The sequence below is a fragment of the Eptesicus fuscus genome, chromosome 4 (genome assembly GCF_027574615.1).
Source record: "Eptesicus fuscus isolate TK198812 chromosome 4, DD_ASM_mEF_20220401, whole genome shotgun sequence".
Lineage (NCBI taxonomy): Eukaryota > Metazoa > Chordata > Mammalia > Chiroptera > Vespertilionidae > Eptesicus > Eptesicus fuscus.
In genome coordinates this window covers 18,409,427-18,429,075 of record NC_072476.1, presented here as the reverse complement: position 1 = coordinate 18,429,075, position 19,649 = coordinate 18,409,427, and the positions used below count along the sequence as shown (strand labels likewise).

General features: G+C 40.2%; 1 protein-coding gene across 2 annotated transcripts in view; it reads left to right on the top strand.

Moving 5' to 3' along the window:
• The window catches only part of GRIN2A (glutamate ionotropic receptor NMDA type subunit 2A), a 366,833-nt gene that overhangs the window by 281,831 nt on the left and 65,353 nt on the right, over positions 1-19,649 (top strand). For both annotated transcript variants that reach the window (XM_054714240.1, XM_054714241.1), the window contains exons 4-7: positions 6,848-7,053; positions 13,531-13,699; positions 13,810-13,963; positions 19,211-19,336. In XM_054714240.1, the coding sequence (XP_054570215.1) occupies positions 6,848-7,053; positions 13,531-13,699; positions 13,810-13,963; positions 19,211-19,336 (655 nt within the window). The remainder of the gene's footprint in view (positions 1-6,847; positions 7,054-13,530; positions 13,700-13,809; positions 13,964-19,210; positions 19,337-19,649) is intronic.

Here is a 19,649-nt window from a genome sequence, read left to right as displayed (position 1 = left end):
TTTTAAGGCCTCTTTCCACCTTGGTTATGAAATCACCCAACGAGCTAACCGGGGACAGGCAAGCTAGACCCCAGGCAGTGTGAACTCTGCTTCTGTCGTCAGTTTTAATCAATTTCCTTTCTGATATTTAATTTTGTAATCCCTGTTGTCTTGTCTCCAAGGAGAGGAGCTGAGTAAACAGGTCATTTTCCTCTTTTAACTTTGAATTCCAAGTAAAAATGGATGGTATGCTACAGTCTGAATCGAGTTCAGTTTAGCAAATATTTATTGAACTGGCTTGTGGGTGAATGCTATAGCATAGCCGATGGGAGTCACGTGGTTGTGGAAGCCTGGCCAGGCCGGATACTCAACAGAACTGTAATTCAGTGCAGCCTGGGTCATCGTTCCCCACTTACATACAGTTATACAATTGGTCTCCAAGTTCTATTGATTCTACCACTTTGAGATCTCATGAGTTATGCCGGCCTCACCGATACGGTCCTATGTGAGCCTCATCCAGATTAATGCAACTGCCTCCTAACCCATCTTTCTGAATTCACAATTTTTTTGGCCACTACATTGGTAAGAAGTTTTCTAATACATCAGAATGATTTAGCCCTCCCCTGGTTAAAAATCTTCAACCACCCTACCCCCACCCCTCCATACCCCTCCGTTGCCCCGAGGATAATGATAAAACCTTTAACTAGCCACACCACAGCTCTGCTGGTCTGGCTCATAGTTGGAAGCCACTTCCTACAGGAAGCATCTTTTGGTTCCTTCCAGAGCAGGTGGCTGTCTGCTTTAGTAGCGTCCTGCGCTTACCCCAGCAGGCAGTCATCTTGCTTTATTGCCACTGAGCTTTGACTTCTCTCCAACCAGACTGGAAACTGAGGGTGGGGACCGGGCCTGGGCTGTTCACAGTTGTAGCCCCAGAGCCTCCTGCAGTGCCTGGCACAGGGTACAGCACCAGATGCATGTGTGTGGAGGGCATGAATGGACAAGTGGGAGAATTCAAAAAGAAAATGTTCTGGAGGCACAGAAAATGCAAAATGAAATCCAGCTGGAGAATTAGGCTCCATGGGAGAAGTGGTGTTTGAGCTGGACCTGGAAAGAATGGGTAGGATTTCAAACTGTGGAGATAATAAGGTGAGGAATTTCAGGTAGAAGAAATAGTCCAGGCAAAGTAGGGAAGTGGATGTTATTCAAGGTATGTGTGGTGAGAAGTGAAAACTAGGTACATCACTGTGGCTTAGTAGTGTGTGTATGTGTGTGTGTGCGTGTGCGTGTGTGTGTGTGTGTGTAGAAGTGTGTTTAGGTATGGGCTAGGTATGTGTGTTTGTGTAGTTGTGCGTGTGTGTGAGTATATATATGTGTGTATTGTGTTTGGGTAGGTATGAGTGTATGCATGTAGGTGTGTATTTATAGGTTTATATATAATGTATAGGTATGTGACATATATACACACATATACACACATGGACATTTATATGTATACGTAGTGAGTATGTGTAGGTATACATAGTGAGTATGTGTGTTTTGAAGGTGCACATGTTTTAGTGTGAGATTATGTATAGGGTGTATAAGAACGAGAATGTGATACATCAATGAGAGTGTAACAAGGTTAGTTGGACCTATATCACAGGATCCTTTAATGCAGTGGTTCTCAACCTTTTTAATGCCGCGACCCTTTAATACAGTTCCTCATGTTGTGGTGACCCCCAACCATAAAATTATTTTCGTTGCTACTTCATAACTGTAATTTTGCTACTGTTATGAATCGTAATGTAAATATCTGTGTTTTCCGATGGTCTTAGGTGACCCTGCTAGCGGTTCTCAACCTGTGGGGTCACGACAGTAGCAAAATTACAGTTATGAAGTAGCAACGAAATAATTTTATGGTTGGGAGTCACCACAACATGAGGAACTGTGTTAAAGGGTCGCGGCATTAAAAAGGTTGAGAACCACTGCTTTAATGTAAAGGGGAGTCTGGATTGGATTCTGTAGGCAGAATGCATCATGGAAGAAGTTGAGTAGGGGTGTTTAGATATATGTTTTTAGGAGATGGTTTGGGAAATGAGGAGGCCAGTAATAAAGAGATTTTAATTGTCTCTTGTAAGCATTTCATGAATAGATCAAATAAGATCCAACACTCATATCTCTGAAAGGAGAGCCACACACATCTATTAACCTAATTTCTTGCAGCCTCTGTGACATGTCTCTGAATTTACCCAGGCATGAAGGGGTAAATATTAACTTAAGAGACTATTCCTGGAGATGAAATCAACTCTGTTCTGGGAAAGTATTGGCTGAACCTTTCAAGAAGTAATCACTACCCTTTCACAAAACGCTTTCTAGGACATTAAGAGCAATTCACTTTCTAAAAGCGAATTTAAATTTTATTAATAAGAATGAATAAAAAATCATTACAAAGTTAATTTCCCCTTTTCGTATTTCTTTTAACAAAATAACTTTTCTCCATCAGAGGTCAATTATTTTTCTTTGTCCTCAAAACTTCAGTGTACTTGCTGAAAACACTCAAAGGTTTATCACCAAAATGCAGTTTATTTTGAAGGTAAAGATTTTTTTTCTTCTCTCACACAGTCTATCTGGGTGAGTTTGGGAATGTTTTTAAGTACAAAAAATTCATGATAGAGATAAAAATCGTCTTCCCTCGTCTTTTTTCTTGGGTATAAATTGTTTATAAGAATTAAACTAGTGCTAAGAATGGTACAAAGGGCTTAGTGATTGTCAACTTTTATTGTTATAAGAGCTCAGGCAATGCCATCAAGACTTTATTGCTCTCTGCTCTGTTTTTTAGCTCCATGTTTAATCTCTGATGGGTTCTTTTGTCATGCCCACTCTGTTTTACTAGTCCCAGCAAAAGTCCCAGGGAAAATTCCCATGGGCTCAGCTTAGGTCAATCCTTAGGGTACAAGATTCCATAGCTGAGGCATATAAAGATACACTGATCAATCTACTAGTATTTTCTGACTCATGGACATTTTTTAAAAATTCAAGCTGTGTGTTCATTCATTCCATCAACAACTATCCATTAAATCCCTCCTTGTACTAGAGCCTGAGTTAAAAGCTGGGGACATAGAAATCAATCACCATGTTTTTTTTTTTTAAAAATCTCTGCTAGACTGGGGAATCATAATCTAATGAGTGAAGCAAATACATAAATATATAGATTGTTGAGGTATACTATTATTAAGCAAATGGAGGTTAGATATTTAAATCAAAGTAAGAATTTGTGAATGAAATGACATGATAGTTGGGACTTTCTTCAATATAGCATGGAAAAAGTGGCAGAGTCTAAATGAAACAAGACTGGCATGAGTTAGTAACTAATGAAGCGAAATGATGGGAATATGGAGATTTATTTTACTACTCTCTTTTGTATGAGTTAATTTTTTTTCATAATAAAAAAGGAAGAAAATGGATTGAGGAAGCAAAGAACCTTCACTTTTGGACAGGTAATATACAGAAATATGTTCATGATGACTTCCATATATCATTTTCCATTTTGGCTAAACAGACTAAATTAACTCTTAGGGTAAATCTCAACTCCTTGACAGGACCTACAAGGCTTTGCATCATCTGGCCCATGCCTTCTTGGAGTACTCTTCCTTCCTCCACTCCCTCTTCCCACCCACTCACCTTAGATTTGCAATCTCAGTTTGTGTCACCTCTTCTGGGAAGCCTTCTGTGATTTATTTCCCCCTTTCTTCTCTCATATACCCACTCACTTTTTTTCCTTCCTCCTGGTTTGCATGATATATACTTTTGTGTAATTATTGTGTGTCTTCCAATTAGCGAAAGAATTCCATGCAAGTAATTTGTTGTTTTCTCTATAGTATCCTTAGTGTCTAGCACAGTTCTTGGTACCCAGTAGCCATTCAATAAATACTTATGTTTATAAAAACTGGACTCATTTATAGTCCTTTGAAATAGGATATCAGAGGGGAAAGAGAAGGATGTCTGTTCTCTGTCTGGTATATAAAATCTTGGAGTTGGGATATTTGGTGTCTGGAATGGGAGCCTGTCAGACTCAGAGAAGTAGACAAGAGCTCTCAGGATCTAGGGCATTGTTTACACAGCAACTTCAGCTTCTGATCAAGTTTTTCCACCCACCGCTCACTTCCACCCTCCTTGGCCGACTCATGGGTGCTTACTTAGACATGTTGGGAAGGGAGAGAGAGAAGATTTAGGAAGTTATTGCACTCCGGGAACTCATAAACCTTTGCAACCTCTCTCTCCATGAGTCAGCCTTGAGCTGGATGGAACTTTTGCCTGCCTCCCACAGTGTAGGGTATGTGATGTGGTCGATGACATCACCATAGATCTGCTAGCTAAACAGTCTTCGCCTCTATTTATGTATTTTTGGGAGCTTAGTGCTTGTCACTGAAGGAAGAAAGGGTATTGGAGCTATAATATGATGAATGCAGATCAGTTAATAGACGCACTGGTAGGAAAGCATCTTTAGATTCAGACATTCCCCAGACTATAGCTCTGGTTCCACCACTTATTAGCTGTGCTTTCGTTGTCTGAATTGTGAAGTTGGAATAATAATCCTCATCATGTAGGACTTGGGGTGATATTGCCACATTTCCTGGCCCCAAAGTGATATTGTTACAATTATAATATCAAATGCTATGGTGGAGATAGGTGCAAAGTTCCATATTACTAGGGAAGACAGGAATTCCTTTAAAGATTATGTGATATTTGAGCTACATCTTAAATGCCTACTACAATAATAAAATAATAGCAGCTACCGTGTATAGTACGTGCTAAGTTCTACGCTCAATGTTTCTTGCATATTTTTGGCTCATTTAAATCTCACTACAGTCCTGAAAGGTGTATCCTGTGATTATCTGAATTTTACAGATAGAGAAAGTGAATCTCAGAGAGGATGAATGACTTTCCTAAGGCTACTCAGCTAATGAGTGAAGCCAGGATTAATATTTAGCTCTGTTTGACTCCAAAAGCCATTCGCTTACCCACTGAACTACCCAGCCTGTGGAAGAAAAAACAAGGGGAGTTGGTATAACATTCTCCAAAAGGAAAAGCTTGGATATGTCTTTAATCTATTTATTATTAAAGGTTTGACCTTTGACCTGCAGTCAACTGATAGTTCCAAGGAGGAAGGAAGTGTTCTGTTTTCCTCCATCAGTGTTCCCAGGCTGGTGCCAGCTCAGAGTTGGTGTTCAATAAATCCGTGTTGAATGAATGAAGAATTTGATGGGTTCAACATTCTCTCCAGCTAGTGTTACATATCACAGCATGGGTAGATGAACATGTTTGTTTGCCCAAACTACTCTGCTCCCCTTCCTATCTTAAAAAGAAAGGTATCCGTGAAGCTGGACAATTTTTTAATTAACCACATGGGCTATTTCTCTACAAGAAGCAAAGATTTTCCAGTCCAAATGATGAGGTCATCTTAGAGAACATTGGCTGCCTTATCTCCCCCCCGCCAACCCCCCACCTCTTCACCTCTCCTGGTGTCCAGAGAGTCTGAATTCTCTTGAAGGACCTGCGATTCATTTCTGGTGACACTTACATTCCAGGGGGAGGGTCCGGTGGGTCATGTCAACACAGGCGAGCCTGGACTTGGCACTTAGCATTTCAGACGAGGTCTTTTTCTTGAGGTTGATATTACAATTAAAAGGCTGACCTGTGGTGTCAAGCAATTGCATGTGGGAGGAGGGCGAAGAAAGAGAAAGTGCGATGCTGGGGGCAGCTTTCTCCTATGTGCATGCGAATAGTGCCAACAAGCTGTCAAATAAAATTAAGGTTCAAAACATACAGCCTTTAATTTGATTTCACTAAGATGCCGGCTGCTGCTCTGAGGGAACACATCGATTCTATTTTGACAGGTCTTGATGTGTACTAAGCAGAAGTCTCCACTCTGTGCTGGATTAATAAAAGTTCACCTCAATCTGCAACTTAAATAGAACCATGTCTGAGCTTGGCTTCTGTTTCCTCACCTGCTCTGTCCCCCTGGTGTTGTCTCTCCCCCTAATCTTCCCTCTACTTCATCTTCCTCTCCCCTTTTCCTCTTTTTTTTTTTTTAAATATATTGTATTTTTTAAAAAATCTTCCTCCTTTTTGTTGTCTCTCTTCTATACTTAAAAAGAAAAGTATGTGGTCCTTACTCTGTGCCGGGCACTGTGCTATATGTTTTTCATAAATTGCCTTGTTTAATTCCCACACATCCTGTCCTGATCGGGTAGCTCAATTGGTTAGAGCATCGTCCCGATACGCCAAAGTTGTGGGTTCGATTCCGGGTCAGGGCACATACAAGAATCAACCAATGAATGCATAACTAAGTGGAACAAATTGATGTTTCTCTCAAATCAATGAAAAATTCTCACAACATCTTTATAAAGCAGTTGGAATTATGCCAACTATAGGCACCTTTAAAGTAGGTGGAATAGTTTCAGATGAGAAACAGATACTCATAGTGATTAAGAGCTTGCCTGGGGTTGTTGTACCGATAATAAGTGGCAGAGTTGTGGATTCAAGCCCAGGTCTCTCTGCTTCTAAAAATTCGTGCTATTTTCATGACATCGGTGATCCTGAACTCTGGCAGGACTTGGGAGTCACCTGGGGAGCTCTAAAAGTGTTAGTGCTTAGGCAAAACCCCCGTGATGTCATTAGTCTGGGGCGAGTCTGTGCCCAATATTCTGCTCTCCCGCTGTCCCCGTTTTTCTCAGCATGTAAAGCAGTTGCATACATTGAGGCAAGTAGCAGGAAAACCCTTAAGATGGATGGATTTTTCTCCTGTTCCTCTTACGGGGAAAAACGCCCCTGTCTAGAAATCAGTTGTGCTAGAAAGCACAGGCCTGTCTTTGTCTTTATGATGCAGGTGGGCAAGTGGGAGAACCAGACCCTGAGCCTGAGGCACGCCGTGTGGCCGAGGTACAAGTCCTTTTCGGACTGTGAGCCGGACGACAACCACCTGAGCATTGTCACCCTTGAGGAGGCCCCCTTTGTCATCGTGGAAGACATAGACCCGCTGACCGAGTCGTGTGTGAGGAACACTGTACCCTGTCGGAAGTTCGTCAAAATCAAGTGAGTCGGGGACCCTGTCACGTTGAATTTTTCCCAATCCTTTAATTGGCATTTGTCCTTGATAATAACAAAATCTATAAAAGAATACAGAGTAATGTAAAATATGCCCTGTTATAATAAGTATAATGTAACTAGTAGCCCTGCGCACGAATCTGTGTGCCATTAGCTCGCTGCCACCTTCCAGTAGCTCTCCGCCCGCTGCCCCGCCCTCCTGTAGCTTCCCCCCCAGCCCCCCTCCCTCATAGCTTGCTGCCCTGCTCCTTCCTGTAGCTCTCCGCTGCCCGCTTGCAGCTCACTGCCCCACCCTCTTGCTGATCTGTGTTCCAATCGTTACTTGGTCGGTCGTTATGCTTCACGGCATAATGACCATTTGCATATTACATCTTTATTATATAGGATGCTAGCTTTTTTAAATACTTAAACTGGAACTACTCCAAGTGGTTTGCCTTATTTAATTTCAGCAACCGCAATGCAAGGTAAGCAATTTTGTCATTTTTAGACATGATAACAATGGAGTTATGGAAAAAATTAAGAAATGCATTTAAAGCCATTCTGCTGGTAAATGGAAGAGGCAGGACTCAAAGGCTGGTCCATGTTCTAGCCATTATGCGGAATCAACCCTCTCTTTCAATCTTTCCTTAAACAATTAATTTCTTTGTATTTTTCTGGCTGCCCCCCTCCCCCAACCCCACACCTTTCACTTCCTCCCATCTCTTTTATATTTCCTAGATGCAGACTTTTCAAAACCTTTTAAAAGTTCTCTCCATTTGGGGATCAACACACACCTTACAAATGACTTTCTGGTGTGATCAAGGGGACGTGACCTCCGGCAGTATCCCAGCTCAGCAGCAGCAAGCAAGCATGGCACCTACGCCACTTCCTCTTTCATTACAATTGAAAAAGGAATGGACTTTTGTATCAGAGCCTCTGGTGAAGGCTTCTCCCTAACATATAAACCTTTGGAGAAGCACAAGACTTCATGGCCAAGTCCAAGGCCCTGATTATAGTCTTTGCTATTGCAAACATAAACAAAAATACCACCCTTGTGGTCGATTCACTAAAAGAAAAGGCCTACCATTGGATGGAAATCTAGTTTTTTGTTCAGAGCGTTTTCTGATCGCCTCCTTTCACTAGTTCTTGCTTGTCCTGTAAGTCTTAACTCCTCCCTCCCCAAGTTGGGTTAGTTCTCCATACTTCCGCAGTACTCTGGATATGTGTCCATGTCTTAGTCAGTTCAGGCTGCTATAACAAGTTAGCATAATCTGCGTGGCTTAAAAAACAGACATTTATTTCTCACAATTCTGGAGGCTGGAAATCCAAGATCAAGGTGCTGGCAGATTCATTGTCTGATGAGGGTCCTCTGCTTATCGTTCTTTCTTCACATTGCAGAGGAGAGGAAACACGTTCTCCTGGCTTTTCTTATAAGGGCACTAATTCCATTCATGAGGGCCTCACCCTCATGACCAAATTACCCTCAAGGTCCCCCCTCCAAATATCATCACATTGGGGATTAGGTTTCAACATATGACTTTGAAGGAACACAAACATCCAGTCCCTACCACTCTATCTCTTTCTTTGTTACCATTTTTTTCTGGAATATAGTTTGTCTATATTTCCTCTTGGATTATTAGTTGCCCAAATTTGGAATGTGAATTATTAATTTGGTACCCCCCGTGGCAAGCACAGAACATGACGTACTGATATTGATGATGCTTGAAAACATGGGTAAAGGATATTTTTTCCCTCATTATACAAGATGCGAATCCCCAGAGCTCAGCTCTTGGGATAGAGATAATTTTTTAAAAATATGATTGCTAAATATATTTTGAAGGCACACTTCAGTTTGGAGAACACTTTGTTATCAATACTCAGCCACTTTGGAATTTAAATTCTGAAATTATTCCAAAGATAATGATCAGCCTTTTTGGAGTTGTCAGCCTCTTTGGCATTGAAATTTTGAATGAATTGATCGATAAATAAATACACATTAAGCACAGTTTATGAGTGAGGCAAAGTTCTGGGCACAGAGGATGCATCAATGGACAGAAAAGACAAAAGTCTGGCAGTCATGAAGCATGCACAGGTAAAAATCAACTCAACCAATGAAGGACCAGGGCAGTTCCACGTTATGATAAACTTTGGGAACGATGTAAAGAAGGTGGTGTGAGAGGATGGTAGCTTGATGGGTGTGGGGCTCCTTTAGCTCACACAGCTAAGAATTAAGGTCATATATAAAGGATGAAAAGGAGCCAAATGTGAGAAGAACTGGGGGAAGTGCCTTCCAGGAAGAGGGAACAGCAGGTGCAAAGGCCCTGAGGCAGGAAAGAGATTATCGAGTTTGGGAAACAGAATGAAGCCTAGTGCAGTGCTGTAGGGTGATGAGCTGGGGAAACAACGGGACAGTTGTCAATGTTTTGATTTGAATGGGTGTTCTTTGAGCAGAACTTGGTCAGATGAAGAAAACTAAGTGGCTGGCACAGAGCAAAGAGTATAACCTCTGTGAGAAACCTCCCTTAGGATAACAATGCCTTTTCTATTTTACTGTGGCCAGTAAGTAGGGCCTCTTGCGCTTCACAATCAATAATAGGGTTTAAAGTCTTAAAAGCAGAAGCCCTGGAGCCAAAAGCAATAGATCACCAAGTCCTGAGTCACATTTGTCTGGAGAAAATGAACCCCCAAATAAATTACTCTCTCTGAAAGAATTGACTTTTCCACTGAAGAATATAAACAGATTAACTGGTTCAGATTCACATGTTTAGTTCCCGTGGGAGGTGATGACTTGCAGCTTTCTTTTTCTCACTTGGGGACATAAAAAGTTTACTGTGCATCTAGCATTAGTCTTTGTTTTACCTGAGAGCAATAGAAAATTACTACGTTCCACTAATCCCAACATGAACTCCGATTGGATCAATTGCATTTCTTAAAGGTAACATGAGGCAGGCCAATTGATTCTAAAAAGGATCCTTATTAGATAACATGGTTGTATTTGTTTTCTAGATGCTGTTCTCCCAGAGAAAACCCTTTGTCTCTTACTTCTAGTAAATGGTAGGGTCTTGAGGGCACCCATAAGTCTTTAAAAACACAGGTAATAGGAAATGAGCTGAGAAATCAGAGTATTCTTCTAGCCAGCTAGTTGAATGTTAAGGAAAAATGATCTGGCCTTGCTGCATAGAAAGAAATGTGGCCATACTATCAATTAATCCCCCAAACTGTTAAATCATTGGTGAGAAGAGAGGAGATATACTTTTAAGTGCTTATGTGAGAGGTGCGTAGGTACTTTATTTTATCTCCTCAACTATCCTGCAAAGCAAGTATCAGTCTTCTCAATTTACAAAAGAGCAAACTGAGGCTGTGAGTGAGGAGACTCGTCTGAGTGTTCGTGGTTGTTAGTAGCAGGCCTGGCATCTGAAAGCAGCTCTGTCTGACTGGCGTGGCCATGCTCACATCCAGGGGCCACACTGGGAAACTGTAGAGCCAAAGAATTGGACTTCCTGGATCCTTTTCCCTATATTTGTTTTTATGAATCACCCTTTATTTTGGGGTGATGGAAGAGAGCTGAGAGAGAGTGCATAGGCACCATTTCTCAGATGTTGATGTAGTTAAGTCATACACACACACACACACACACACACACACACACACACACAAGGGCTGTTATAGGAATCAACTACAAATTCTCCATTACAAGCTGGTTGTGTTTCCATAACCCCATGATAAATTCAACTATTGCATTTGCTGCATGTCTTCTTCGTCCTGTGTCCCCAGGGCCTAGTTCTATGTCATGCACAGAGTAGGTACTCAGTGGTGCTTGTTGGGTGAAAATGCATCAATGATTTCATATCTAGAAACAACTTAGTATTAGGAGATGTGGGGGTATAATTAACTCATAAACTGGTTAAAGTGCCCAGGAAGGCCGAAGAATTATATAAGTCACTCTATGCCTGTGACCCTGAATCTTAAACCTGGGACATCTGTAATTCTTGTCCAAACTCTTCCAGGAATCTTGACCAGGGGAAGGAAGATAAAAGAAGCAAAGCAGCAGAGAGTGAGGGAGACACAAATGGGAAGAGGTGGACAAGAAGCATTGATGCATGGCCTGTAGTGGCCGGGAAGAAAGATAATTTGATTTTGACACATTTTTCAGAGTCACAGATACCAAGAAGTCAATCCTATTTGGACATGCCCTTAACTTAATATACTTATAGCAGTTGTAATTCCAGCCTGGCCCCCTTCTGCTCTGGGAAATTGTGGGGTTAGGCAAAGTACCTACTTTCTGTTACACTGTGGAGTTGAGCCCACCAGTCATTATATGTAAATATACACAGATGTAACCTCCCATGACCCCTAAGCTGAGGGTGGCAGGGTCAGAGCAGGTTATCCAGCCTCTAGGCTAGAAATAAGATCTCCACGGTGGTCCTGGCTGAGAGAAGCAAGTTGGTTGAGCAGAGACTGGGGACAGGATAGGAAGGAGGCAGTGGTGAAACAGCCATTCAGAATAGGTGATTTGTGATTCTGAGATAAGCAAACCATTGAAATAAAGATTTCATTTTGCAACCCAATTTCACATCTCAAAGTTATTTGATCAAATCTGTTTATACTCATGAGTGTAGGTGCAGATCTACACTAATGGTGCTTGATGTGTGTTTATATCTATTTATGTATGTAGTATGTACTCACTATAGATAATGTAAGGGGGGCTAAATATGAAAAAAAACATTTTCACCATTCAGAAATAGCTATGATTCATATTTTATTGTTTTTCCATTCAGATATTTCCTAAGCTCATCTGTTTTTATGTAGCTGTGATCATTCTGTATGTAGCACTATATAGCCTACTTTTTCATATGATGCAGAAATGTAGGTATTTTCTTATTATGAGGTTGAATTTCTGTAAACATCATTTCTGTGCTCAGGTAATAGTTTGAGTGTAGATGTGCCAACAATGGGATATTCAAGCAGAGCACATATCCCATGGCATGCGTGACTCAAAGGCAGAGAGTCGAGCTAATACAATCGCCAAGTGCAAGGTGGAATCAGTGTGCCTCTCAGAGAGGTCTCAGTCTTCCTACACGAGTTGTCTCTACGTGCTTTTGGCTAACAATTGTCAAGGCCCCTGCTTCCTTCTTTTTTAAAGGCATTTCTGATTTTTGTGGGTGTCCTTTGAGTATGATTTTGTCAGGCAAATAAAGCAAGGTGGCTGGCTGGCACAGAGCAATGACTATAACCCTGGTAGATTATGATACCTTTTAAGACAGTTTTGAAAAACTCTGTATTTTAACAGAGTTTTTTCTGATTAAGGGCATTGCTATTTAATAGTGTCACCTTTTACCCTTCTTGCCATGTAGGTAGGGAGGGAAAATGTTAAGAATGAACGAAGGTAGGGGAGGGAGGGGGTAAGGGGGGAGAGATCAACCAAAGGACTTGTATGCATGCATATAAGCCTAACAAATGGACACAGACAACAGGGGAGTGAGGGCATAGTGGGGGCGGGGTTTGGGGGATAATGGGGGGATGAGGACACATATGTAATACATTAATCAATAAAGAAATTTAAAAAAAGAAAACAAACATACAAACAAACAAACTAAAAATGAACGAGCCCTGGTTAGACAGATGACTCAATCATGAGACATGAATCTATGGACTCAGGCAGGGGATAAACCTCGTCTCCTGCTTCTTGGCTGAGGCGGATTTTTTCTCAATAAGGAAAGGCATTTCCTAAGCCAGTCTCCCTTACTTTGTCCCTCTGGTTGCACACCTCTATCTGCAATGATAGGGTACCACAAAACTCTCCTTCCCCTGCCAATTTCCCATCCTCTTCCATTTTCCAGGAAGTTTTTATTTTAAATGACTATCCTTTAAGCTGAATGGCTTATGAAGGAGGAAATTCTATTTACGCTCCTTTTAACTATTTCATAAATTTATGTTTTGACATAAGATTGTTTTAAGGCAAAGTAGATTTGTATTTTCTATCATCTGGTTTTCTTTAGCACTATAAATATACGGTATATGCTGTAGGTAGCCTGACTAGAGTAATTGAAACTGTATCGAATATAGCCAAGCATTATTTATTTTTTTTATAAATCAGCTTAGATCAGATCTGGTCTGAAAAGGGTATACGTGCTATAAACTTTTAAAAGTAAGAGGCAGTCACTCTCACTGTGTAATAGGGATACAAATACTACCTAATTAAGAGAAATGTCATGGAGATTAATCCAATAATTAGTACAAAGCATTTAGCACAGTGCATAGCCAATAGTAATTACTCAATAACTGTTAGCCGTTGTCATGATTATCTCATAATTAAGAGCACTTTCCACTTTTGCTGTTATAAACTCACTGCATGTCCTTGGAAAAGCCACTTCCTCACTTTGAGCCGCAATTTCCCATGTGAAAAGTAGCGGAAGAGCGTAGCTAATGATTATGAACAAATTTTCCAGTACTAACAGTCTATGGTCTTGGGATTTTCCTCTACAGTAATTCCACCAATGAGGGAGTGAATGTGAAAAAATGCTGCAAGGGGTTCTGCATTGACATCCTAAAGAAGCTTTCCAGAACGGTGAAGTTTACCTATGACCTCTACCTGGTGACGAATGGGAAGCATGGCAAAAAAGTGAACAACGTGTGGAATGGGATGATTGGGGAAGTAAGTTCTCTTCTCATCCCGCGTGCTCCCCTTCAGACTTAGAGCCTGAGGTCCTCGGGGTTGGAGGGGGGGATAAATAAAGGTGCTGTGCTTTTTCGCCTCGTACCCAGGTGGTCAATCAGCGGGCGGTTATGGCAGTCGGCTCACTCACCATCAATGAGGAACGTTCGGAAGTGGTGGACTTCTCTGTGCCCTTTGTGGAGACGGGAATCAGTGTCATGGTTTCAAGAAGCAACGGCACCGTGTCACCTTCTGCTTTTCTAGGTATCTGACCTTCATAGTCTCTATTGTTTTCCTACAGTGAACTTTGGGTATTTTGTCTTGTTTGCTCCAAGGATGGAACCAGGTAGGAACTGGTTCAGTTCCATTTTAACCACATCAGCATATTCCAAAACATGTCACATTTGAATGATCCCAATTCACTTTCTTCCTCAGTTAACATCTTTCATTTATCTTGAACTTGGAAAAATCTGCTGAAAACACAATCACATATTTAGATACTGGTCTTGATTGTGTAGAATGTAGACCAGTAAACATATGTCTTAAAGTCTTGAAGACATTTAAAGTATAAACCTGTCTGTCCCAGTTAACTTAAATCATCCCATAGACCATTATTGAGCATCCACACCCCCATCCTCCATCCCTCACTAGAATGAGAGGCACTTCTTTACTGGATATAAGAGTGAAAATAATGGTGACTGCATTCTTTTCAGTGATTTATATCAGTACTCTAGAAAACAGCATAGGAGTAGTCTGAAGAGTAAACACTGATTTAAAATTAATAGTCATATTTTAAATGACTATCCTTTAAGCTGAATGGCTTATGAAGGAGGAAATTCTATTTACGCTCCTTTTAACTATTTCATAAATTTATGTTTTGACATAAGATTGTTTTAAGGCAAAGTAGATTTGTATTTTCTATCATCTGGTTTTCTTTAGCACTATAAATATATATGCTGTAGGTAGCCTGACTAGAGTAATTGAAACTGTACCGAATATAGCCAAGCATTATTTATTTTTTCTTTAAAAGGAAAGGTTGAGTTGAGTGTTTGGTTAGCATAAATATTTTTTTAAATATATTTTATTGATTTTTTACAGAGAGGAAGAGAGAGGGATAGAGAGTTAGAAACATCGATGAGAGAGAAACATCGATCAGCTGCCTCTTGCACACCCCCTACTGGGGATGTGCCCGCAACCAAGGTACATGCCCTTGACCGGAATCGACCTGGGACCCTTGAGTCCGCAGGCCGACACTCTATCCACTGAGCCAAACCAGTTTCGGCAGCATAAATATTTTTTGATAGTGGCTATCTTGAAGACCATGGAATTCAGATGAACTTGCCCTTGACATTCCCCTCTTAGTGGTTTTGTCCTAAATTTGGGAAGGTTAAGATGAATATTAACACCTAGAAGAAAACTGTATGAGGGTGAAAAATAGTTTGATTAAGTTCAACTAAATTATCACTTTTTTTAAAAGACAAAAAACAACAATAGCACCCTTTGTCTATGAGAGAATTAAAACTGCAGATTAGAGCCAATTTGTGGACACCATCTCCAAGCCCATTGCCTTATTCCTCCACTGTCTTCATTTACTTGTAATGTCAGCACCCAACAGCACTTTTATTCTTTATTCTCTTGAGTGAAATGTTGTAGAGCAGGATTTTGGATATTGCCTTACTCACAGTAACATGGATTTACTATTTTCATTTTTTTTATAATCCATTTAAGCTGTTGAAATCCATCCCACTCACTGGATTACAATTTTGCACCCGTTGCTTCAAATGTCATAGCCTTTGTTGGCATATTGTAGACCTTTACAAATAAACACCTCACTGTGCTCCTTTTGTGCCTTTGTCTGATATGGATAACAATGCCCATGTCTTAAGAAGGGAGCCTCACTATACCATGAAATATGCAAACCACTGATCCATATATGCAACATGTACAGAATCTTAATAATTATTGGATAGACTCTCACTCATCAGTCACTCTTAGTCATTCCTCCAACCCCCAGTTTCCTATCAGACGCTTTAATGGGGATCTTTGGCCCTGGAGATTAGGAAAGGGTTGGAGGAAGTGAATTCATGGAAAGAGATCTCTTTCTTTTCACAAATTGTCCACATATCTCCTTAGTGAGCTAGACAGAACTTTCTTTCCAGTTCAGTCAGAGAGACAATATCAATTGGCTTGTTTCATAAAAATGGGCCGCTGATATTGAATCTGGCTTCAACCCAGTTTCCCTAGGTTTTTATCTTGCCTGCATTAGTAGAACATTTCCATAAAAAGTCAAGTATTTTTGCTAAATATAGTCCAACTTCCTTTTCCCCTTACTCTTCCTACTGTATTTTTAAAATAAAATAAAACAAAATAATTTGTAGCTAGAAGACACTATTTTCGAAGCTGTTTTTACCCAGTAGGCTTAATATTTTTCCTAGTCACTAAATTACATCCCTATTCGATCAACTGTGCACCCCTTTATTTACGGTCATTATCTGCAGGTTTTCAAAGCCATAATGAAGCGTGCTAAGCTACATTTTTTCCATTCACTGGCTCAGTCATCTGGAAGAGCCAAAACATTCAAAATCTGATTGCATGGCTCTTCATTATTTCCTATTCTCTCTCCTCCGCAAGCTCCATTAACTCACATCAGAAACCCTTGCAGGTAATGCCTCTAAGCTTTTGTGTAAAAATGTAACCAGCAGCTCTTCAAGGACAGAGATGACATATCTTGCAATATTTCCATTCATTTAATTCTAAAGACTTTCTAAGCAGGTTGGATTCTTTGATCCAAAGAAATGCTGACCTGGAGTCTCATAGATTGAAGTTCCCTCATGGATAAATGTTGAATCTGTTTTAAGCCAGTAGAGGATGTCATCCAGAGTTATCTAAACATATTTCTGGGTCACTCCTTAGACATTATAGATAGTGCTTCACCAGTGTTCTAATGCTTTTCTTTGTTGTGGTGTGTGTGTGTGTGCACGCGCATGTGTGCATGTGTGCTATCTGACGATAGCAACCCTTCAGGGCATTAATAGGAACCTAATTTAAACTTACTAAAATCAGAATCCTGCAGCAGAACACTTTTATTTCTGTACCATGCTCACAAGTCAAGGGATAGATGTTGCCCCTTCCAAGTTGGAAATCATCCGGCATCAGTTACTTGCTCAGCTTCCACCTAATTTTCTGACCAGTCAGTGACTAGGATGAATCAAATGCCAAATGAAGCCCACTGCAGGTTCACAGATTCTTACATGTTAGTATAATATTATTACAACCTGCAGAGCAAAGAGAGTTACCAGAGCAATAAGTGGGCATCTTTTAAACACCAGGATGCATTTTCAGGACCCTGAACAGCACCCCGCACCACCAAGTCTTGCTTTCACTGTAGAATCAAACAGCTATTTCATCCAATCTGTTACATGTATACAGTGTGCAGCACATACTACCAAATGTTTCCCATGCACATGTTCATTTGCTCATCACAATGATCCTCTCTGTTAAGACTCGCTATCCCATTAGTATACCGAACCTGGAGAATTAATTTAACATCTCTATTTTTAATATTAAGTAATTTTAATCTCTTCATTATTCATTTATTTCTCCCCCTTTTTGGATACACCTCATTACCAAATTCTGTTATTTCTGGAACCTAATATTGTTTATTACTCAAGCTAAATTTAACTAAGATAAATTTCAGTTGTCTCAATGATTTCTCCAGGCTCATCTTGTGTTATACAAGTCAAGTGATTTCTATTGTTTTCTGTTGCTTTTTAACATATTTACACTTTCAAAACTGCATTGCAAATAGTACAGCTGCTATAGGAAAGTTTGAAAATTCCCCTCAAGTAAAATATAGCCCTGACTAGGTAGCTCTGTTGGTTAAAACATCATCCTGATGCACTGGGGTTCCAGGTTCAGTCCCCTGGTCGGGGTGGGAGTCAACCAGTGAATGCATGGATGGGTGGAGCAACAGATCGATGTCTCTCTCTCTCTCTCTCTCTCTCTCTCTCTCTCTGTGTCTCTCTCAGAATCAAACAATAAAAACATTTAAAAAATGGCATCACAAAGTTTTAGAAGTATCCAATACGGTTAAAGCTTCAGATATATTAGTTTCTTGTTATATATTAAGGTCATTAAGTGGGAATTTGTGATGACCTCTAGCTCTGTTAGGTAGTCACAGACTTTAATAAGAAAGTGGTCTGCTATCAGCCTAGTTTTTTATGAGTATGACTAGCTCCATCAGAAAAACAATTTAAAAATAATAAAATGTCTACTGTCCAAAAGGTATTATTGGGCTTCTTACATTTTACCCTCAGAAAATGTTCGCTTATGATGAAAAGGATTATAAGTTCATTGGTGTCAAAGGCAGTTTCTTTTAATGATGCATTCCGGTGGGGATCCAGGGTGGGCCAAAAGTAGGCTTACAGTTGTGAGTACGTGAAACACAGAGTTTATTCTTCTATTATTACTTATTAAGTATTGTACTATTTTCCATATGAACACCTATAAACCTACTTTTTCCCCACCCTGTATATTCATTTTAAATATTTTAGTCTGCTGATTTTCTAGCAAATCTATGTCATACACAGATAAAATGCCTCTATTCAGCTCATTTTCATATCCTCAATCAGATTGGATAAAAATGTTCATTTATTTAATAGACTATCTCTTACCTTTTTAGAGTGTCCTAAGATTTAGAACCTTGTGTGTTGGCCTGCCCTCCTGTGACCTCCACATAAAAATGAACTGGTGGAAACTACTTTTAGGGGCAATAGTCATTTATCCATCTACTACTTCATTTCCTCTGCCCTTTAATAGAATTATCATGGGAATGCCCTCAAATGACTTTCCAATTGCATTGAAGCCCATAAACTTCAACAAGATTCTGAAATTAGAGATCTCACCTGTCTTAGCAGGAGGTGAGAGGGAGAGTGTGTTAGCAGGGTGCAGACACGGCCTTCCAATATTCCTATCAACCCCATGCATGATGATCCTTTTCTAACAGGTTGTAACTCTCCCATTACTTCTAGAATCCCCTGCACACCATCCCTCCAGCATGTAAAAATAAAAATTAAAACAATAAAACCCATGCTAATTGGTAGGAGCCTGATGGTCAACTATTGGAGTCTAGCCCTGGTTTGGTTCTCTGGATGATTCTATGGTTATATAGGTTCCCGTGGCCTCTTTATTTGCATTCTAGCTTCCTCCCCTGGTATTATCATTCTATTTTGTTTTTATTATCCTTGACCTGATTTGTAAAATGTCATATGCGCTTCTCTATTTTTATCCTAGTCTGTGCAGTCTTATAAAAGTGCCTCAAATATTTTGTAGAATAAAGAATGGTTCAAATGTATGAATAAAAAATGACTAGCTCCCTTTGAACGATCAGATGCACATTAGAGAAAGTTTCTTGGTGAGCCTGCAAATGGACCTCTGGGCTTCCTGCTGGCCCTGGCTGTGAGGAGGAGCAAACTGAACACGTTTCCATCCCTCTGGCCTGTTTCTCTGCAGAACCATTCAGCGCCTCCGTCTGGGTGATGATGTTTGTGATGCTGCTCATCGTGTCCGCCATCGCTGTTTTTGTCTTTGAATACTTTAGTCCTGTTGGATACAACAGAAACTTAGCCAAAGGGAAAGGTGAGAACCCCTTCATAAACATGATTCAACATGAATGCTGTTTCCTTTCCATTAACGTTTCAGATTTAGAACACATGATCCTCTATCTGCCTTGCTAAACCATTGTACGAATGGTCATTGATATTACTTTTAATCCCATACAAGTATTGCTTATTCACGTCAACTGAAAAAAAAAAAGATAAAACAAAATGAAGCATTTTGTCTTGTTATAACGTGGAGTTCATAGTTAAGTGAAAACTGGTATTTCATTTGTTGAGTAAGCAGATTTGACGAATATTTTTTGGCAATTAATTTAAAATATCTGTGTCAAAAG